The following is a 21,036-nucleotide window of genomic DNA, read 5'->3' as shown; positions in this document are numbered from 1 at the left end:
CTAATAGACAATGTAGCCTTACTACGAAAACTCCCTCACCTCATCTGCATCCCCGAATAATACTGCTCCATCCATTTCATCATCGTCATCTGCAGCTGCCACGTGCATGCCACCAGCTGAATTGAGTGCCTGGCTGAATATCATAAGATCATCACTGCCATAGCCATCGTCATCAGAATCGGGGGCAGGGTCATTAAAGAGGGGAACTGGAGGCAAGGTCTTTGCTCGAGGAAAAGGAGCAGGAGTCAGGCTTCTATCTCTGTCAAACTCTGGCAGGAAGAGAGGCGTGCGGGCTCTTTGGTTGTCTTTGCTAGGCACGAAATCAGGAGGTGCGATGGTCGAACCTCTTAATGCCTCATTTGTCAAAGGCATTACGGATGGCGCTCGTGTGGCAGATCGAATTGGAGGCCATGGCTCCACGACTACGCAGAGACAACGACCAAAGATGTTGAAACCTTGGTATTTGAGCTTCAGTGCCAGCTTGTCTTTTTTGTCGTCTTCGTCGTCGATCTCTATGAACGATCGACTTGGCCCAGCAGTAATCACGACGGTCTCCGAATCAAGAGTGGTTTCCGTAGTAGATTCCAAGGAATTTTCTGTGTCTTCTTGTTTAACGGTGGTAGATGTTTCAGCGCTGTGATCTATCACAAGGACATCGTGGTCGCTGAGTTCCTCTGTAGGAACCTCGTCTCGCTGGGTAGTCTCTGTTGGAGCAGCCATCTCTACATCTAAAGGTTCGTCGGAACTAATGTCCACAGGGTCCTCGACGTCCTCATGATAGCCCCCGACAGGAACCTTTCTCATTCTTTGTGAACGTCGAATCGTAACGGGAGCCTCTCGAGAAGCTCCTTGTATTTCTTCCATTTCACTATCGTCATCTGAGAGGCTTATGACTTCCTCCTCCTCTTCCTCCTCTTCATCATCACTATGAGCTCGAGATCTGCCTTTCGTCTTCCGTCTCTTGCGGGCAGAAGCTGCCTGAGCATCCTTATTCTCCGACACTCTGCTTTTTCTCTTCCCACCTCTGCCCTTGAACTTTGCCACCTGTGGTGGGGGCATATTCACCTTGGAAGGAGGTGGGGGTGCTGGAACAAATGAACGCGTCTAGAGAATGTCAAAGGGCGTTCAGAAGAAATATATTCGAATTAGCTTGCGCACACCTTAATAATCACATTATGAGGTTCCGTCTTCTGGAAGAAAAAAGCGGCCTGATAAGTCTCTGCAAGCGAGTTATATACTGTATTCGCAGTTTCGCACACATAAGACCCGCACCTCCCCGATGAACGTCCACCGCTCCCTTCTTCCCACTCGAAGCCCCGGGACCAAAGTGGATGTCTTTCTCAGCCTGTAACTTTGGCAGAACCCTGAAAAGATCTGAGAAACATTCAGGAGAGCCACGACCGAACAAACTGACAGCGGTCGCAGATCAGCCAGAACATGCTGTAGCACTGTGTCTGACATCCAATCTACGTGTCTTTCATCGAGGTAGAGCTGAGTATGGCAGTCATTAGAATAGGTCGCGTAGTGGGCACGGAGGTGCGCTTACATACAGAGGTATCACTGAACTTGCTGACACCCGAAGGTAGTATGCATTCCGTACGCTGAACCCAGCCATAGGTAGAGATAACGGACGAACTCAAGTTTGAAACAGCACTGGGCTGGCGGCGTGTCCAACCTGTGTTCTAGTGCTGGAATCAAACGCAGTCGTGAAGTGTCTGAGTCTGGGTCTCTGAGTTCGAGGTGGCAAGTAGTTAACACTGGCAGTGCTTCAAAGATTTCCTACAATTGATCATGACGTAACTTGAGTCTTGCCACATTCTTAATGTAACGACCACTATCAAAACAACAAAAATTCGCATACAATACAGGCTCGAAGTATATGGTCCTGAATCACGTTACGCTATGTTTTCTCTGCAAATGCATGTGGTTTTTCAAGCCTCGTTGATGTCAACATCAGGTCCGGAGATGATGGCCTTGATGACCCCCTTGCCATCGGGGCTCTTGCCATTGCGAGTGGTTTCAAATGCCTCGCGCGCCTGCGTGAACGGGAATCTATTGGGACTCTTAGTACGACAAATACTGGTCAGTTATTCCGATAGCTGGCATACCGGTGCGACACAAGGGGCTTGACGTCGACCTTACCTGACGCAGCAAGGGCGATAGCGAGAGGGTAGTCACCGGGCTTCATTTAACAAGGGTCAAGCAATGCCTCCGAGACAAAACAGAGCTTACGCCATATCTGAAAGAGCCCTTGAGGACGAGTTCCTTGCAAATGACAACAAACATGTCGATGTTGACATTGGGGCTACCCATGCCGACCTATTCATAATCAATCAGACAGCCCCTTCAGTGCTAGCTATTTCAACCTACCTGAACGTATGTGCCACCACTCTTGACTACCCGGATACCAGTCTGAATAGAGACCTCCGCACCAGAAGCATCCAAAACCAAGTCAATTGCCTGAGGTCCACGATCAGCGATTCCGAGCTTCTCTTTCATCGCTTGAGCATTGCGCATTGAAAATGCGACTCTCGATTCATCCTTTTCCATGGGAGGAGGTAGGAAAACGTCAGTTGCAGCATATGCTTTGGCAAATTCAAGACGACCAGGAACGATATCGACAGCGATAACACGGGAAGCGCCAAGAGCTTTGGCAACGGCCATGCATAGAAGTCCGACCGGTCCACAGCCAAAGATGGCGACAGACTGGTTCGACCGCAAAGCACCGAGCTTCGAGACAGCATGGACTGCCACGGAAAGAGGTTCCGTCTAGAGTCGAATGTCATGTCAGTGAAATGTGATGCCATGTGGTCAACGCTTACCATCGCTCCATCCTCGAGACTGAGGTTTGGTGGAAGTGGGTAAGCGAGATCAGACGGTAGGCGGTAGTAACGAGCGAGAGTGCCATCCGTGGGAGGAGTAGCAGCGAAGATGACATCGGGGCAAAGCTACTCGGGACCGTCAGGAAACAAAATCGGAGGCGCAAAACCATCCTTACCTGGTAGCGACCCTCTTTGCAGGCTTCGCACTTGCGACATGTTGCGCCAGGCTCCATAGCCACTCGGTCACCCACTTTGACATTTGTTACACTGGAACCAACTATAGTTGAAGGTCGAGGTGAAGTATTATTCTGAATAAGAGGTGACTTATGGACGTACCTTTCGAGACCACGCCTGCTGCCTCGTGACCCAGCACCTAATAGCTAACGATGAAGCTTTGCCATGGATCTTATCTAAACTGACCCACCATGGGCTTCTCTACAACAAAATCTCCGATCCTTCCGTGGAGAAGGAAGTGTACCTGAAGGAGATAACGTGGTATCTTGGTTCAGAACAAAAAATAGGGGCGTACATCCGAACCGCAAATTCCTTGTTGTCATGCTGGATGAGCCTTGGGAAAAAGATAGAGGACAAAGAGGCCCTGTGAACGCACCTGTCTTCTTCACTTCCACAAGGACTTCATTAGGGTCAACTTTACAAGACAGGGCGATTTAGCAAGCGTGAAGGAACCATCCAAAGACGGGCTCACTCTGTGGAACTGGCTTTTGCTGGATCTCAACGTCTAGAATGCCCTTGAGCACAAATGATGGGTTGTCAGACATGATGAGAAAAACAAAGTGGGGATGATTCGCCTGCAATTCTAAACACACCTTAAGAACAAGCCACTGTGGGGATCCGGACCGTAGGCTTTTGGGCGGTACCAGACCCGTGACGACTAGTCTCCACTAGCCAGACCTTTATAGATCTATGAACTGGAACATGAATATGAATATCCCGTGACCAAGTATGACACAACATTTGAATTCGGACTTGTATCGTCATTTCTTTAGGAGGAATACTTTTTCGGGTAATAGCCACCAAGATGCAACTGAGACCTGTAGAGTATAAAATCATGTAACGTTTCCTTCCTTATCCCTTGACACTAACCTCAACGTCGACTCATCAACCGAGAAGTACTGACGCTCAGCAAGTTCAACAATCAACTTCGAATTCAAATCTCGTTTGGAAAAACTTCGTTACTTTCAATATACTGATCAGCATCATGAATTATAGCGAAGCCCTCCCAAACTTCTCAGGTCAGATCGTCGGCAACGGTCGCTTCGAGCTCGTCAACATGATTGGTTCCGGTTCCTATGGAAACGTCTATCGCGCTCTCGATGCTCAATCAGACCCATCCGAACCTGTCTACTATGCAATAAAGTGCTTGCCAAAAACGGAACTATCTCCTGAGCGTCTCGTGTGCCAGAGACGTGAGATCTTATTGCACTCCTTAGTATCCAGTTCGTCGCCACATATCTGCACCCTTCATGAGATCATCGAGGAAGAACTTTACATCTACTTCGTGCTCGACTACTGCGCAGGTGGGGACCTCTACACCGCCATCATCGAGAACCGTATCTACCAGAACAATGTCCCGCTCATCAAGAGGGCATTCGTCGAGCTTCTCGATGGCGTACACGCCTGTCATCGGTTGGGTGTGTACCACCGTGACCTGAAACCAGAGAACATTCTCTGTTGCCAGGGCGGGTTGGATATTCGTATCGCAGATTTCGGGCTAGCGACCAAAAGTCGTCTCAGTCATGAATTCGGCGTGGGCAGTTCATATTATATGAGTCCTGGTATGTTCCGATGTTAATTTGGATAGATGCACTATTTGATGATCTACATCCCAGAATGTATTAGTCGTGAGATGAAGTACCCTCATTACTCTCCACTTCACACGGATATCTGGTCATTGGGAGTTATTCTTGTGAACATGGTCTCAGGTCGCAATCCTTGGCGATTTGCAACACCCTCGGACGAGGGCTTCCTCGGATATCTCTACAACGTGGACTTCCTTCGCGAGATCCTTCCCATCTCGAGACCTTTCAATGAAATCCTCAAGCGCATCTTTCGCCTACAACCGTTCTCGCGAATCAGCCTTCCTGAGCTCAGAGAAGAGATCCTCAAACTTGATACCTTCTACATGAGCGACGCCGAGCTCCGCGACGCGTCGGACAACGCCCGAGAAGCTGCTCACGACGACTACTATAGGCGTGCCGCACCGTTGACTGATTTGATGTTCAATCAAGTCGTAGCTGACACAACTCTCGTCAACTGCTCATCGGCGACATCCAACTTCTACTCCGACGGCGGTCCCCCCTATCCTAAGTGGGCTTATCGCGGCTCCTCGCCTAGATCTGGACGCCCTAGCGACTTACCTCCCGCGAGCATCAACAGGACGCCCTCACAACTCCATATTCAAACCTTCGAGTCACAAGACTATCGACTTTATGAGTCACGGGAAAGCATATCGGGCTGTTCTATGCGTTCTGTTTCTTCAGGGGCAGAGAGCGAGGGACCCATTACTCCGGAAACGCATGCCCATGAGCCTGCCATTGACGTGGAAGACTTATCTGAGGGGCAGACACTTGATGAACCCATGCTTGCTCACATGCCTGTCAAGATGAGACCAAAGCGACCTCGTCGGTTCTCGTTTCGCAACGTAGTTTCACGGTTTAAGATCTTCTGATTAATAATTATGCGTACACACTACAGTAGTCATACCCTAGTGTACATTGGTCTAAATCTGACTTGTGATCAAGCTGCCAGATTTCTGATCCAAGAAACCATGATAAGCTAGGCAATCTACTTAGTGAGTGTTCAGATGTCTAGAAACCCATGATAAGGTAGGTAATCTATCGAGTGAGCGCCCAGCCTTGATAGAACGGGAGAGTATTTAGGCGTGTGCGAAATAGTAGACGACGAAGGGGATTTATGCGACGAACTCCCATGTTCATGGGAGAGGATGGAGAAGAACACGAGTCCTCTCAGGGATGTCTTACTGGCAACTTGATGCTGGCAGATAGAGGCTAGGCTGGCATGTGTCGTGGCAATTGATTACTGGATCTTTGATCGATTGCTATTGTGCAATCTGAACTCAGGGCAGGCGCGAACTCAGACAAGTTATAATTCAAAATCACGCAACTCGATCGATATCCTCTTAATTCCCTTCTTCCTACCTCCATAACTCATTCAGAATGGTGTTGTCAAGCGTTCTTGGTTTCCCCCGCATCGGTACATAGATCATCTTGATCATATGCTAGACGTATCTGATCCCAATTAATAGGTGCAAACCGTGAGGTGAAAAAGGCTGTTGAAGCTTACTGGGCTGGCAAGCTCTCCGCAGAGGATTTGATCAAGGCTGCTGCCGATGTCAAGAAGTCCAGCTGGACTAGCCTCAAAGAACGAGGTGTCGACTTGATCCCCAGGTTGGTACCCTCTTCGAGATCAAAGTTATTTATTAATCTGATAAATATATCATAGTGGAGAATTCTCCCTCTATGACCACGTTCTTGACCACTCTGCGGCATTCAACGCCATCCCTAAGCGTTACCAGGGTCTTGGGCTCTCTGCCCTTGATGTCTTCTTCGCTATGGGTCGTGGTCGCCAGGCTGGCGGCGTTGATGTCCCCGCTTGTGAAATGAAGAAATGGCACGTGTCTTAGTTTCACTGTGCCTAAATGGTGTTGTTGATCTAATTTGATGTTTCAGGTTCGACTCCAACTACCACTTTGTCGTCCCAGAGTTGTCTGAGGAGACCGACTTCAAGCTCCTCTACAACAAGGCCCTTATCGAGTACAAGGAGGCCAAGGCGGCCGGTGTTGTCACTCGCCCAGTCGTTCTCGGCCCTATCTCTTACCTTGTCCTTGGCAAGGCCGCCAAGGAAGCATCTGCTACCTTCCAGCCTATCTCGTTGCTCCCCAAGATCCTGCCTGTCTACAAGCAGCTCCTGTCTGAGCTCAAGGCTGCTGGCGTCGAATCCGTCCAGATCGACGAGCCCATCCTTGTTCTCGACAAGGGTGCTGACCTCGACAAGCAGTATGCGTTTGCTTACGCTGAGCTTGTCCCTGTCGCTCCTAAGATCATGCTCACCACCTACTTCAACCGCTTGGACTCTAACATCAACTTCATCGCCAAGCTCCCCGTCGCTGGCCTCCACATCGATCTCGTCCGTGCACCCCAGCAGCTCGGCGAGGTTCTTGCTGCCATCAAGTCCACTCCCATCGTGATCTCTCTTGGTGTTGTTTCTGGACGTAACATCTGGAAAGCAGACTTTGCAGCTGCCATCAAGTATGCACAGACTGCCATCGCCGCTCTCGGTGCTGACCGTGTCATCGTTGCCACCTCTTCCTCTCTCTTGCACACCCCTGTCACTCTTGCTTCCGAGAAGAAGCTTACCGAGCAGCAAAGGGACTGGTTCTCGTTCGCTCTTGAGAAGGCGTCCGAGGTTGCCACCATCGCAGCTGTTCTCTCTGGCTCTCAAGACCCCAAGGTCTCTGCTGCCCTTGAGGCTAACAAGGTCTCCATTGCCAAGCGTCGCCAGTTTGAGTCCACTTCGGACGACGCTGTTCGCAAGCGTGTTGCTGCCATTACCCCTGACATGTATGACCGCAAGAGTCCCTTCGCCACTCGCAAGGAAGTTCAGGCCAAGCACCTCAACCTTCCCAAGTTCCCCACCACTACCATCGGTTCCTTCCCTCAGACCAAAGAGATCCGTACTGCTCGTGCCAAGCTCGGCAAGGGTGAGATCTCCGAGGCTGAATACGATGAGTTCATCAAGAAGGAAATCGAGATGGTCGTCAAGTTCCAGGAGAAAGTTGGCCTTGACCTCCTCGTCCACGGCGAGCCTGAACGTAATGACATGGTTCAATACTTCGGTGAGCAACTGAACGGCTTCGTCTTCACTCAAAACGCCTGGGTACAAAGCTACGGATCTCGGTGAGTATTGCATCACAAGGAAACCTGAATAATCAAGCCTCATTATTTTACCAACAGTTACGTCCGTCCCCCCATCATCGTGTCCGACGTTAGCCGTCCCACGCCGATGACCGTCAAGTGGAGCAGTTACGCACAGAGCGTCTCCACCAAGCCCATGAAGGGTATGCTTTCTGGCCCTGTCACTATCCTGAACTGGTCCTTCCCTCGTGACGATGTTCCACGTAAGCTGCAGTCGCAGCAGCTTGCTCTTGCGCTTCGCGATGAGGTCCTTGATCTCGAGAAGGCTGGCATCAGTGCCATCCAGGTCGACGAGCCTGCTATCCGTGAGGGTGTAAGTGTCTTCGTGAGATCAGAGTAACTCGCTGCTGATCAAGACTTCTTAGCTTCCTCTCCGTCGTTCTGACTGGGATGAGTACTTGCAATGGGCTGTGGACACTTTCAAGCTCTCCACCGCTGGTGTGAGCGATGCCACTCAGACCCACTCTCACTTCTGCTACTCCGACTTCGGCGACATCTTCCCCTCCATCCAGCGTCTCGATGCCGATGTCATCTCTATCGAGTTCTCGAAGAGTGACATGAAGCTCCTCCACACCTTCAAGCAATACGGCTACTCTAACCAGATTGGTCCTGGTGTCTACGACATCCACTCGCCTCGTGTCCCCAGCGAGAAGGAGATCATTGAGCGTCTCCAGACTACCCTGGCCATTATTCCCGACCACCTTATGTTCATCAACCCTGTAAGTAGAATATCGAGCGTTCACTTTAAACTCACCGCTCATGCCTTTTTACAGGACTGTGGTCTGAAGACTCGTGGCTGGAAGGAAACCGAAGCTTCCTTGACCAACTTGGTTGCTGCCGCACGCTGGGCCAGAGCTAATGCCTAATTCTCTACACATTGCGCTTCAACAGCGCCCACAAAGTGGTTAAATTATTATGGCCCTTCTGTTGAGGAACTGGCCTACACTTGACCTTGGGTAGTTGTCGCAAGAAAAAGAAAACGATGTCCGGCGATCTTGTCGTCAATATGGACGGGGCAACATATAGTTGCTGCTTTGTGGGCCCGCAAAGTGCCTCGGGAGTGAGGCAGGAGCTTAGCGCGTCTATGTTCGTAGTAGTCGGATTTCAACAATCCTTAATGTACCGTATTGCGTTCCATGGAATAAATGATATTAGCATGCAATATCCAACGCCTCGTAGATCTAAAGTACGAGAATGAAGGTATGATAGTAAGCTCATGAGTTATCTATTTCATCATGGTTTTCGTCATTTCTTGTACGATGGTAGGTGACGCTGCATGAGGAGCACTGATCGCAACGCTATCATCACGCTTCTCCGAAGACGCGTTCGAGTCATCTGTACCAGTGGTACTGCTCTGCCCGGGGAAATCATTAGGATAATTTGTCGAAATATTTGTGGTTGGCACGTGCAAAAGACCATCGTACTGGTCCATCGCAAGCGCCGTTCGTAGGGTGTTTTCGATCTTCTCCGTGCGTCTGGTCAATTTTCCACCTCGCCAAATCAATATTGCAGAAATTATCCCGCACAAAAACGACGCGGGAATGAGTGATCCCGTGGTCCACGCCGGTCGTTCAAATCTGTCCCGGAGAGAATTAGCTCGATACAAATTTAGCCTCAGAAAAGAGCTCACCGGTTCATAGACCACATGCAACCCGACAGCATAACCTGAACACCAGTAAATAGGCGTAGTTTCGCTTTTCACGACATTTACCTGAAAGGCAGAGTTTCCATCGATAAAGAGACATATCCAGAGTGCCGTACTGTGATACGCATTGCAGATATGAGCAAAGACATTATCCGAGTCAGAAGGACGCACTTGATTGGAAATGCCTTCCAAACGGTGTCAACAATGTATTGTCATGCAATAGATATGAAAGAACCTACTCGGTGGGTCACAGTACCGTGTGGGCGGTACCATGTCTGACTCTCACGAAACTTGACCTGTTCTGCGTCACAGAAGTGAGCGACGCCTGTCATGAGCCAAGTTTAAATACATACGATGATGCAAATCCTGTTGCTCGCGTTCAGTGAGGACATGGACAAAGGAAGGGTCGTAGGCAGGATCGGGCAAGTCATCGACATCGAATAGCTGAGGGAGACCAGCTTTATCTCGTAACTTCGTTGTTTTGCGCTTGTAGTGCCAAATTTTATATATCCCTGTTTAGAAAGTTGGTTATTGCATTGAGACCAGGGGTCACATGGGCCTACTATAGGTATCGAGAGCACGCGTAGGGATCAGGCCAATACCGGTGACGGTGAACAAACCTGGTGAAAATGGTTATGAAGTTTAGGGGAAATATACAACGACGGACCACACAAGATCTGAGAGCATACTTCAACCCAAAAACCCTGGGTATTTGCGTTGTGCAGATTAATCCACTTCAGCAAAAATAACACCAGCGCAGCTCCCCAGAACACTGCGAAAGGTCAGCACCCAAGAATAGAAATCGATGGATCCCCGTACCAACAAGAAACCCGTAAATGCCCGTTATGATCTATAATCAGTTAGTAAGCCACAAATAAGTTGTATTGCTATACAACGGACTTACGCCTATCGCTGCGAAGAGCGTGAGCAAACATCAAGGTACAGATGACTGAAGTTACACTGACGGGTTTTCAAAAACGACCAAACGCCCTGGAGTGTACGCTTGACCTTGGATCGACCGGTCAGGACATCTTCGACATGTCTGTCTAATGATTCGTCCATGTCATCAAATTCAAATTGAGCATGCCCAGCGGATTCCATGTCCCGGCCTTCTCGCCCACTCGGATAAAACAACGCAATTACTGGTTTTCGAGAGTAGAAGCTCGATGGAGGGCTGATACAATTGTTAAACTCGATTGATCCATTTGAACATGAAGAACACTCGCATTAGAATAGAATTGGCGGCGTTGGCCAGACTGGATACAGTAGCGACCTGAGGATCTGGAGGTATAAGAACAGTGTAACCTAACACTGAAAGAAATCCACTGATACCAATTACATCCAAATGATCCACTATATCATCATGGACAATACTTTCGTCGAGCTGCTGGCTTTGCTGCAGTTCGAGTGCCCTTTCTGTGATACCGGGTGCCCTGACATTGGGTTGGCTGTGGGTCGAAATGTCGGTCTGAGAAACCTGTAACCTATCCCTGATGGTTCCATGGCCGTCTACAGCAGGAGAACCGTGACGTGACGGCAAGGGAGGTGAAACAGATGGCCTGCGAGAGGCTAGAACGTGCTCAACAACCTTACTTCTAGACCCAGACCTTTCACGGTTAATGGGAGGGCGGGAGACAGACTCGAACGCCCCACTTGTCGTGTGGCTCCTCAAACGTTGCTTGTCGCCCGGAGCAGAATTCACTTGGGCGTTGTGAGCATTAGTAGGTTTGGGAATGCTGCCCATACTACGCTGCCCACGTACCGTGATGGGCCGCGATGATGACGCCTCGATATCATTGTCGAATCTGGCGGGGAGGAGAACATATGTAGATGGAGTCTTCCTTATCCTGATGGAAGGCATAGAGTACGTCTCTTTCTTGAAGAGCGGAACTTATAGTAGGAAGCCTGGTCTGCTCTATCGCTGCCGCCGTAACGGCGGAGCGAGAGGAGTAAGTATTAATAGCAAGACGTTCGTGTGCTTGACACTAAAACTTTACGTCACGGGATCCGATATCTGGGACCTGGGCCTGATATGTATATGCAGATATGATAGATAGAATAGCGACACTACTATAGTACCGCGAAGAGAAAGTATTAGAATATCCTTGTGAGCATCCATTAGGGACCTTCCTTGGACACTGGAGAGTCAGTATCACGATGATCTACAGACTGACGTCCCAACTACATAAAGAAGTCAATAGCCTGTAACAAGTCAAGTAGAATCACTTGCGTCTGGGTTATTGTCTAGGCTCCTTCTGTTGCGACTGAAAACACTGAGCAGCCGAGCGCGGCTTGACGGACGATTAATATCTTGCACAGTAGGGGCGGGAGTCGATTCATCCATGTCGGCGGGCTCGTCCGTGAGGGACGTTCCAATAAATCCACCAGGGTTGGTACCACATGAGGATGATGTCCCCGGTCTAGCTGGTGCAGCTGTCGAGTCGGTGTCTGTTCGCTTTGGTTTCAGCTTCAGTATTTTCCGAGGGGGTCGAGGATTTAGCTGCGAGACACTTTTGGAAGCTGTTAGTTTCGTCTTTGAGAATAACTCTCGAGCCACAGGGAAGACCGGAATCAATGGTTGATGCAAAGCTATCTTGACCCAGCCTTTCCACGTAAGATCCGACGGGATAAACTGATCAACTAACTCTTCGAACTACAGCGTCGAACTGAGTCAGCAATTTGGGTGGATAGATCATGAAACATACACTCCAGGTCTGATTTCTAATCTCCAATGCGTGTGTCCGAATTCGCGCATCACGGCATTCAAAAGATGAAGCCTTCATGATGCTTAGCAGCAACTCCAAACTGAGAAATCGGCGTGAACATCATCGTGCGCAATCGTTCACTTCTTGTGAACTAACCTGGAAATTTTAACAAGCACGAAGTTTTTTTGTGAGGAGCGCGTTTTCATCTCATCGAAATCGGTCTTGTGTTCCAACGATACTTGTCGTATTATTGCGTGCCTATGTCTACGAGATTCATCCAGCGTATCCGCCGTCAAAGAACGCTGATTGGATTGTGTAACAGGATATGGCGCGATCATGGAGTCTGCCGCCGCACTGCGCAGATCTGTGAACGACCTCGACGAGCCTAACTTACGTAAAGGAGGAATGAGACTGGTGGAATCCAGCGATGAGCGTGGCTGGTTGAGAAGTTTAGAAGAATCCAACGACGCTCGAGGTTTGGGGTGGTGCGTATCGGACGGTGATGCAGTGTCGGTGCCCCTGTTCCTACTTCTCCGTGCCGGCCAGACATATTCCATGATTCGCTGACCGAGACTGGCGTCTAGCTGAAGTCTGATTGGATGGAAATCAAGCTGGAATTTTTCATAGATAGTAATCCCCCCTACAGGGGCAAGCACTGCCCAATCAGCATCAAGAAAAACTCCTCTCTGAAATGTGTTATGTCAAAGAGAGATGCCAGCGAGGTCAGAGGGCGCACCTTGCACATGGGGTGATTAGATGGGTCCTCAAATTTGGATACAATCTCAGGCCAAGGAGCATAAGGAGAACCGTCAAATGCCTGAAGGTCTCCTACCACGAGATTGGCCATCGTTGAACTGTCTTGTTTACTGAGCCAAGAGAAGTCGATGTCGCGGACTGCGAGCTTCGCAAGAAGTTCTTGGTGATCATCCAGCATTTGCCACGAAATGTCTGAAGAAGAAGCCAGAAGCAGAAGAGCTGACTTCTGGTCTGAGCGCTCATCGGCTCGATCCTGGGCTAACTTGATAGCGTCGAATATCAGATTAAGTTCCTCAGTCAGAAGGAAGATATGGGCCTTGAGCTTGATTATTTCCAGCCTGGTCTCTGAAATTACCGATAGTGCATGATTTTCAGCATCCCTCCGCGTCTCAAGCGCGTTTCTGAGGCGGCTTTGTAGATCCGAGACAACATTTGCCGCGGATGTGAAGTCTGTAAAGTCATAGGCAAAGAGCAAAGCCTCAATTTTCTCCAACCGAGTTTTGTGAGCGGCATCGGAGAAAAGTATGAGGTTTGTGATAATGTTGGATATAGATTGGAAGTGACGATCGCTGGCAGAAACAGTGAACCGAGGAACACGGACTTGAACCAGGTCCTGCCAATTTGTCAATAAAAGCAGAAAAGTCATACGCGCTAGTCTCACTGTCTCATTCTGTAAATGAGCATATTTGCCTCGACAGTGCTCATTGTCTGGCACAGACCGAGTGACCGATGTTACATTATTACGTAGACGAAGGCGATTAAACCGATCGTACTGGCACGTGGCATTTGTCTGGGGGACTATTCTGTCGAAGGTGTCACTTTCACAACGGTAGTCGATAAGAACTTCCAGTGGCACACATCCGTCGCCACAAGATGCCAAGTCTACGGGACAGAATGTCTGGAGACCACCCAAAGACATGTAACTCCTGTCATAAAGTGAGGCTTCTGATATAACTACCCAAAGTTCGAACATTACCTAGTCATGATGGTACCGCTGACCGGATCCTCCAGGTTAGACTTGTCCATGATTGTGAACGACTGCAGCTTAGCCTGAACAGCAGCCAAGACGGAAACGAAATCAGTACTTCCTTCACTGCGCAAAACGATCTGAGGCTTCAAAAGCAGGCAGAAATGGCGTTTCTGCAATGCCACTCCTTCATCCCAGCCGACAAGAGGATTGACGGCACCACCCCCATCCGCGACGTCATCCGCAACCTCGATTGAGACATCGTTGCGGTCCCGAGTCAAGATTCTTTTTAGAACAGTTGCAGCAGTCTGAGCCGTATTCACAGGGCTCTTGAGCTTCTCACGATCGGTTGGGGGCCCAGTCGACAAGACAGTTTCAGCCTGGTCCCTGATGAACTTGACAGCACTAGAAGCCGTAAATGATCAAAGGGCAGTCAAGAGTGTATGTCAATGATTCACGGACCGCGTTGCCATGTGATACTCAAATCCCTGTCGCGCCTTTGAACAGTTATAGTACTGTAGCATAATCTGTAGATTGTAATAAGTAACAATATCGGAGGAGCATACCAAGAACGCCGGACATCACGGATGGAATCGTTCATGAAAACCCTGGGAGCATGAAGTTGGTAGACGTTCTCAAACTCTGCCCATTCGTCAGCCTCGACAGTCTCAGAAGGCATATAATAGTTTTCAATGTTGCTGCTCCGAGAGCCCGTGTGAGGAATTTCGGTCATTCGTAAGTGATTCACGTAGTCTTGTAACAAGGCTGTCATCCTGTGCAGAGAAGTTGAGGTCTGGTGTTTCACTTAGTACATTGTTGCTTCACAGATGAAGATTTGGATATACCCCATCGTTGGCAAGAGAATCAAGGGTGGCAAGGTCCCGGAGTTGCGCGATTCGATGATTGGCGAGGTCAACTTCAATCTGCGGAACAGCTACATTCGGGTTATCAGGCACAAGAGGCGAGTAAGAGAAGCATTTCAAATAGCTTACACGGCTCGCTCCCAAGAAGGCACGTGTGCGTATCCTCTACACCAAATTTGCTACCCTCCATAGCTCCAGAGGTGGCATTTTTCTTGAAATAAGTCAATCTGGAACAAAGCAACAATGGAAGGAGCTGTATATCCGGTTCATGTTTGGAAGACCAATCCGTTTCCACAAAATCATCGGCATCAATCCAGTCGGAGGGAGTGATTGTTGGTAACGGCTTTGTGGAGTTATTAGCGTTCCTATCGCCTTCGAACGACAGAGGAATGGCTTGCTTCAGGGGTTCAGAAAAGGTGGCCAGCATGGCGCGAAGGTCCATATCTTTCATGACTACCTCCGCCGCATAGAAAGGCTTATGTCGCACAACCTTGATGCTATCCTGACTGTCGCCTGGAGCAATAGATTCTTGGTCCCTTTGGTGCATATCTGCTTGAAAATGGCCAACGTTAGCCTTGGTACCCACAAAGGAAGTGGTTCCAGAAACCCAGGAGTCTCTCGTGTCATCAATGTAAACATGAGATATGAATAGGCGAGGTACCACTAATCGGTACTTCACAGTCGCAAGGTGGCGAGCAAACTTGGGGGACACTATTTTGGAGGGAAAATACGAGCCCTGTCTGACTGGCAAGGACAAATTGCCGTCGAAGAGTGCCCACCAGGACCAGAAATGAGCAAACGCGTGTGGTGTCAAATGGAAACTGCTCGGGCTGGATGGGTCGACGCAAGTATGAGAATGGAGAGAAGATGTTAGAGACACGGAGAGGTGGATGAAGTCAGATCGGAAGCCCTTATAGGAATCGTGTAGTGTCTGAAGAAACGATCAGTGGGGGGAAGGAAATTAGAAGAACGATCTAACCTGGGGACGTGTGTCTATTTTCGTAGTCACAAGCTGCACATCATGATGAGGCCGGAAGGTGAAAAAGCGACAATGACGGTCGAAAGAGGAACCGGGGCAGCAAGATACACAATCTTCGCTGCTGCAAGACCGTTCTAGGATGACACCAACTCCAAAACGCACACCGGAGCCAAGTTTGGCACAGGTCTTAAGGCAACCAGGGGTACTGTGCGCTTCACTGGCGTCCGGTTCGTTTTGAGCGGCATCCCACTCGCAATGAAACCTGCTCTTGGTTTTCAGTCTTTCCGTTAGCGTGAATTGAGACGACATTACTTTGGAATGATGATAGACATGGTATCACTTGATACCTGAACAAGTTCATTGACGTCGTTCGGAAAACCAATGAGTAATTTGGGATTTCCTTTCCAACAGAGTCCAAAGCCAGCGCCTTCGTCATGAAGGGTGTATGGATCACGTGTACCTAGCACAGCGACATAAATTAAAACATATGATAGATCACAGCATCTCAAGCCGCACCTTTCATGTAGAGCCTGGCCTCGTTGGCGAATGAGACTTCGATAGTCCAGTGAAAAATGAGCCTCAGCTAAAAACACAATCAGATCCATAAACAGCAGTGAGGATAGATATTGGACGTGCCTTGTCCCAAAATCCAATGCTGGGAGATGGATCACGCGTTTCTGACGTTAAGCTCTCCAGTACCCGAACGAGATCCTGAGTAGTTGCACTGTAGCTCACACCCCAACCAAAGGCTGTTACCCCATCGGTCATAATTTTGACAGTGGGATTAGCGTATGTCTTGACGGGCATGATGGTTTTGGGAATTTCAATAATGAGAGGGCTACTCGGGACAAAGCCACCTTGAGCCCCGCCGATGGTACAGGGAATCCACTCGACAGATTGTGATGGTCCCATGTCCTCGGAAATGACAAAATCAGAAATGAATCTCAGGACAGGCAGGTCTTTGCCTTCAGAATGAAACGGGATATGCAGGAGTGGCAATGGATAATCTCGAAGCGTGACTCGAAGAGATGTTAAGGAGATATCGAGATGCATTGGAACAAGGAGCGTGTAACAGGTGTCCTTGGGGACGCCCTGACCATGAACATACAAAAAGTCAGGTAGTTGCTCCGATGGAAATGATGGTTGGGAGAGCTGTAGCTGAAATCCATAGATGACGGCGCGGAATAGGGGTGGTGTACGGTGGCTACCGATGACGTTCACGAGATTGGGGACACTAGTCGGACGCTTCAATGGATTTGGCCCTCGGAAATCTCGGTGGAAATCATCTTCTTTGACTGCCCTTTTTTGCCTTCGTTGTTTATGTCGCAGAAGCCAATCAAGAGAGTGGAGCATGTGTAGCCTTTCCCGGGCCTCACGAACAGAAATAGAATGACCCGCGTCAAATTGGTAGTCTGAGCTGAATGCAGTGTTATGTGATGGCGAAGCGTCGACTCCTTCTGCAGCCAATATTGCAGCTACTTTTGCGTCAAACGCGTCTTCCCGTTGAATGCGCTCTTTAGCAGCGTCAAGGCCAGTCCTCCAAAGCAACCCCAGCTGAGATTCGAAAGGGTCATCTGCTGCCTCCAAGCAAATGGCACGGATGGATACCGAGATGTTCGGCACAACCTTCGGACCTTCGGCCTCTGGGAGAGGGAAAGGAAAGTATGTGCCTGTGGCGACCATACGATGTATGTGGCGCGAAGCCTTGATTGTCAGGGTAATGGCGAGGAGCAAGTCCGCGAGTACGTATCCTGAAGGCACTGCGAAGCGGATACTGTCTCCTTCAATCAGGATAGCGTCGTCAGGTTTACCTCCATAACTAACTCCACACCTATGCAAACGCCCAAGCTCCTCCCATCTACCTTCCTCTATCTCCCTCCACCGATGCGGCCTTGCAGGCATCGGAACCCAGAACACGAATGAATTAAAGCAGCACTCCGCATTCCCGGGGTTGACGGTCACCTCCAGGTAGTTGATCCGCGTAACAGGCTGCTGCCCTGGTAAATTCCACTGGATCTGCAATGCCTTGACCATCCCCCGGAAGCTCAAGTTCAGAGTGCGTGAGCCACTAGACACTTTTGCAGGTTGTAACTTAGGTATTATGTTCCGCAATACTTGAAGTGCAAGGAGGGAGGCAGTGACATGGCCTAAGTCAAAGGAAACCCGGACTTCATCGACGGTTGCAGATATGACGTGCGTACTGCACTGCAAAATCCCCGAGCTTTGTAACCTGGTCCCTCGGGAAGTGACGTCGACCTCCGTTCTGCGTAAGAACATGAACTGTTTTCCCGTGAATGCAGGATCGTCTTTCTCAAAGATATACGGGTCGTCCATAGAATACGTGTCAGCAGCAGCTGAACGCAGAGACGTGTTCCACAGAACCAATTTCCCATAAGCAGCACTTTCAGAGGACGCCGCGGAAGCCCTTGCGGAAACCAATGCTTCTGCGAGGTAGTCTGCAGGAAGATATAGCTTATGTCTGTTCTGCGCACGTGCCCTCGCATGCTCTACAGACTGAACTTGCTCTGGGTGCATGGAACAGTATCGCGTTGCTATGCCTGTGCTAAATGCAACACCACAAGTGACATCGCTTTCGGCGTTGGGATTGATATCTTGACCTGTGACGAAAAGGACTAGCCGAGCGACAGATAGAGACACGGCGCAACCCAGAGGTAGCATGAGAGGTTTGTCAGAGTGCGCGGGCGTGCTCTCCTTCACCAGGAGCAAGGGAATTACAGCAATTACAGCAGCCACAGACTGCGGGTGCCATAATTCCAATATGATCCCTTCTGTGTAGCAGTGTAGGTCGAAGAAAAGAGATTTTGTGCACAGCAAATTGAATGCGGTTCGTCCATCATCAATAAATTCCCCTACAGCAGTTAATCTTCCCTTGGCTTCAATTGCTTCGAGGGAGAGCAGGCTGTCAAACCCTTCCGAGTTCAGATTATAGGTGGAGAACCGTCTTGACGCTCTCCGCGAAAAAGAAGTTGTGTTCATGTTCAAGAAGACAGGTTCCATGTGAAAGTCCCACTGCAGTATCATGTGCAACCCGGTCTGATCAGAGAACGTATGACCAGAATTGCATGTGATGGATGGCTTCGTGCGGAACGTTGACGTGCAATGGGCATGAAGACCGTTGGACTCCAAGACTAGAGAAAATGGCGTCTGGGAGCCCATTGCATCCACACACATCAGACGTGCAGAAAGGCGACCGACTTCAATATTGGCGATAATTCGAGGGATAGGCGATAAAGTCTCAGAGAGTGCGGGGGACGTACGGGGAGGTGATGATATTGGTTGGCTGCTCAATAGTTGATGTACCACATCCAAGCGGTCCGTAACAGCAAATTCAGCGAGTGTGAGATCCATCATCAACAAAGGCCGATTTGGATCACCCGGTGAGATCTGTTGCAAAGACGAAGGCCATTCCGATGCCGTGAAGGATGCATCTAGGGTACCGACAAGAAGCACCCGGAGGTTACTAGTGAAGACATTACTGAGTCTACTGAGGGCACTTTCCCGAATTTTGAGCCGCAAAATGAAAACGGAAGAAGTGGTCGAATGGTGAGATCCGAGCCAAGCGCGATGCGAAGAGTTGTGATCAAGGTCGCTTGGACCACAAACGCAGGATACATCCTGCACAGAAGCCCTGTAAACATCTCCTTTGAATGTTTTGGTGATGTTGATTGAACATATGTCCACTTGAATCTTGGATAACAAGGACAATGACTATGTCGCATAGTGGAATGATGAACCTTTATCTCTCGTCAAGATTTATGTCCGCTCACCATATAAGACTTTCTCTTGCGAGAACGAGTGTGCGGCGATGAAAAGTGGGGACGATTAAAGGACTCAAGTGAGGCGTTAAAATATTGAACATCGAGGCAGCCAGAGACACGCACTGCAGAACTACTTTCACTCGAAAGTGTAGGACTTTGAAGCGAAACTGGCGATGTCAGCAAGGGTGAGGCAGGAGATTGTGTGCTCTTTGCTTTCAGGCTGTCAATTATCGCAAGGATGGATTGCCAACGGTCGATGGAGACATGGATGTTCGGAACGCGCAAAGTAACCTCGACACTCCCCGCTTCTATCTTCCCGTCTCTTGGACTGAATCGAGCAGCCCCACGGAGAATGACCGTCTCAGACAGTTTTATAATTGGTTCGTCGCCCGGATGATCTGAAAACGAAACATCAATATCGTTCATTGATCCAACCATGAACGCTCACTGTGTATAGGGGTGTCACCAATAACCTTATTGACCATCAAATCGAACGTCAAAGAAGCCTTTGTTTGGCCCAGTGTGCTATCCCAGGCACGTCTCCACGTACGCTTGAAACCCATCGCAAGCCGAGACTTCCATGCTCCCATAGCTAATGCTGCAGCAGACGGTCTGTGGTCCCCTTCACCGTTGATTTGGTCGGAATGAGGAACTGGGACCTTAAGATAGCTGAAAGTAAGATGCGCATCTAAGTCTGCTCCTTCAATGACGAGTTGAGCATCTGGGATAGCTGTATGCACGATGACAGCCGATTCAAGTTCTAGGCGAAGGGCTTGAGTTAGAGTAGGGATGCGGTGAATCACCTGATTCAGAATAGACGTGACAGAAATGCGGATGATAGGGCGGATGATCGGGTCGAATACCCAATATACGGTTGACATGATGGACCATAAATGCAGAGCCAGTGGGGAGGGCGACAAGTCCACGAGAGTGATTCTACGCCTATGCTTAGTCCGAGCGGGCTGCTCGCGTGATAGCTGCTCGATCTCAATTCTGAGACCCTGGATCTTAAGTAGTATTCCCCTGGGCTTGCCCTCTCCAGACGAACGGTAGGAATACCCAATGCGTTCGACGTGCCACGTACGATTTCCCCGACGGAAGTATAGACCGCGAATGGAGCGAAGACTAATGCTCCGCACACGTAGATGATTGGAGAAACGCATGACGACGTAAGGAGCGATATACGCTCTTGCAACAAACAGGAACACGACCACTGCAGCGAGGGAAAACACAAGCGTGAACCATGACCATAAGCTAGTTGGGCCAAACTCGTAAAACCAAAGCACGAGACAAATCGTCCCAAAGACAGCACTAAGGCGATGCCGCAGAACTGTTCGAATCATTGACATGCTGTGTGGGTAGGGCGCTTATGATAGAGCAGAGAGCCGGGAGGGGCGGCCAGGAATGAAAGGTTGGAAGGAATGTCGGAAAGGAGAGGAAGAGTCAAGTGATTATATACTAGCAGAGCAATAACAGAACGTTGTCAACGCGTGAACCTCGAGCTGATGATGTAGTCCTGGTCGTCCAGCTGCAGATGCCTTTACCAAGTCGTAATTAATAATTAC

At 49.4% G+C, this 21,036-nt stretch overlaps 6 protein-coding genes across 6 annotated transcripts; 2 read left to right on the top strand and 4 right to left on the bottom strand.

Moving 5' to 3' along the window:
* Positions 1-21: 21 nt before the first annotated feature.
* Positions 22-1,615, bottom strand: BJ212DRAFT_1481285 (uncharacterized protein; the record flags this gene model as incomplete). The annotated part of the gene is made up of 5 exons (XM_041340234.1): positions 22-1,104; positions 1,161-1,219; positions 1,273-1,364; positions 1,415-1,491; positions 1,547-1,615. The coding sequence occupies 5 exons, from the start codon at positions 1,613-1,615 to the stop codon at positions 22-24; spliced, it is 1,380 nt and encodes a 459-aa protein (XP_041192439.1).
* A 142-nt stretch (positions 1,616-1,757) lies between these two features.
* Positions 1,758-3,471, bottom strand: BJ212DRAFT_1357000 (uncharacterized protein). The gene is made up of 10 exons (XM_041335735.1): positions 3,433-3,471; positions 3,352-3,368; positions 3,247-3,300; positions 3,159-3,195; positions 2,999-3,099; positions 2,823-2,948; positions 2,371-2,769; positions 2,233-2,319; positions 2,109-2,182; positions 1,758-2,052 (listed from the first exon to the last, which is right to left on the bottom strand). Exons 3-10 carry the CDS (start codon positions 3,247-3,249, stop codon positions 1,932-1,934), a joined length of 948 nt encoding a protein of 315 aa, XP_041192438.1. The 5' UTR covers positions 3,250-3,300; positions 3,352-3,368; positions 3,433-3,471; the 3' UTR covers positions 1,758-1,931.
* A 380-nt stretch (positions 3,472-3,851) lies between these two features.
* BJ212DRAFT_222607 (kinase-like domain-containing protein) lies at positions 3,852-5,876 on the top strand. The gene is made up of 2 exons (XM_041342688.1): positions 3,852-4,618; positions 4,673-5,876. Exons 1-2 carry the CDS (start codon positions 4,042-4,044, stop codon positions 5,509-5,511), a joined length of 1,416 nt encoding a protein of 471 aa, XP_041192437.1. The 5' UTR covers positions 3,852-4,041; the 3' UTR covers positions 5,512-5,876.
* A 143-nt stretch (positions 5,877-6,019) lies between these two features.
* BJ212DRAFT_1273137 (cobalamin-independent synthase) lies at positions 6,020-8,643 on the top strand (the record flags this gene model as incomplete). The annotated part of the gene is made up of 7 exons (XM_041331066.1): positions 6,020-6,056; positions 6,109-6,250; positions 6,306-6,479; positions 6,533-7,759; positions 7,817-8,090; positions 8,143-8,496; positions 8,551-8,643. 7 exons carry the CDS (start codon positions 6,020-6,022, stop codon positions 8,641-8,643), a joined length of 2,301 nt encoding a protein of 766 aa, XP_041192436.1.
* Positions 8,644-8,947: 304 nt separating this feature from the next.
* On the bottom strand, positions 8,948-11,366 carry BJ212DRAFT_1356971 (uncharacterized protein). The gene is made up of 13 exons (XM_041335734.1): positions 10,755-11,366; positions 10,649-10,703; positions 10,388-10,596; positions 10,327-10,334; positions 10,242-10,272; positions 10,090-10,194; positions 9,986-10,042; positions 9,776-9,934; positions 9,662-9,723; positions 9,594-9,607; positions 9,489-9,537; positions 9,408-9,442; positions 8,948-9,354 (listed from the first exon to the last, which is right to left on the bottom strand). The coding sequence occupies exons 1-13, from the start codon at positions 11,281-11,283 to the stop codon at positions 9,003-9,005; spliced, it is 1,665 nt and encodes a 554-aa protein (XP_041192435.1). The 5' UTR covers positions 11,284-11,366; the 3' UTR covers positions 8,948-9,002.
* On the bottom strand, positions 11,367-21,016 carry BJ212DRAFT_1356965 (golgi-body localization protein domain-containing protein). Its single transcript, XM_041335733.1, has 18 exons — positions 19,920-21,016; positions 19,595-19,869; positions 19,481-19,543; positions 16,329-19,421; positions 16,209-16,275; positions 16,005-16,152; positions 15,693-15,954; positions 14,843-15,644; positions 14,696-14,784; positions 14,431-14,643; positions 14,313-14,377; positions 13,860-14,255; positions 13,545-13,809; positions 12,864-13,496; positions 12,284-12,813; positions 12,128-12,227; positions 11,653-12,075; positions 11,367-11,603 (listed from the first exon to the last, which is right to left on the bottom strand). The coding sequence occupies exons 1-18, from the start codon at positions 20,818-20,820 to the stop codon at positions 11,541-11,543; spliced, it is 8,388 nt and encodes a 2,795-aa protein (XP_041192434.1). The 5' UTR covers positions 20,821-21,016; the 3' UTR covers positions 11,367-11,540.
* Positions 21,017-21,036: the final 20 nt, after the last annotated feature.

Source organism: Suillus subaureus (genome assembly GCF_016647635.1).
Source record: "Suillus subaureus strain MN1 chromosome Unknown BJ212scaffold_18, whole genome shotgun sequence".
In the NCBI taxonomy this organism is placed as follows: Eukaryota; Fungi; Basidiomycota; class Agaricomycetes; order Boletales; family Suillaceae; genus Suillus; species Suillus subaureus.
Note: the sequence above shows the minus strand (reverse complement) of the source record. Positions and strands in the feature narration are given on the sequence as shown.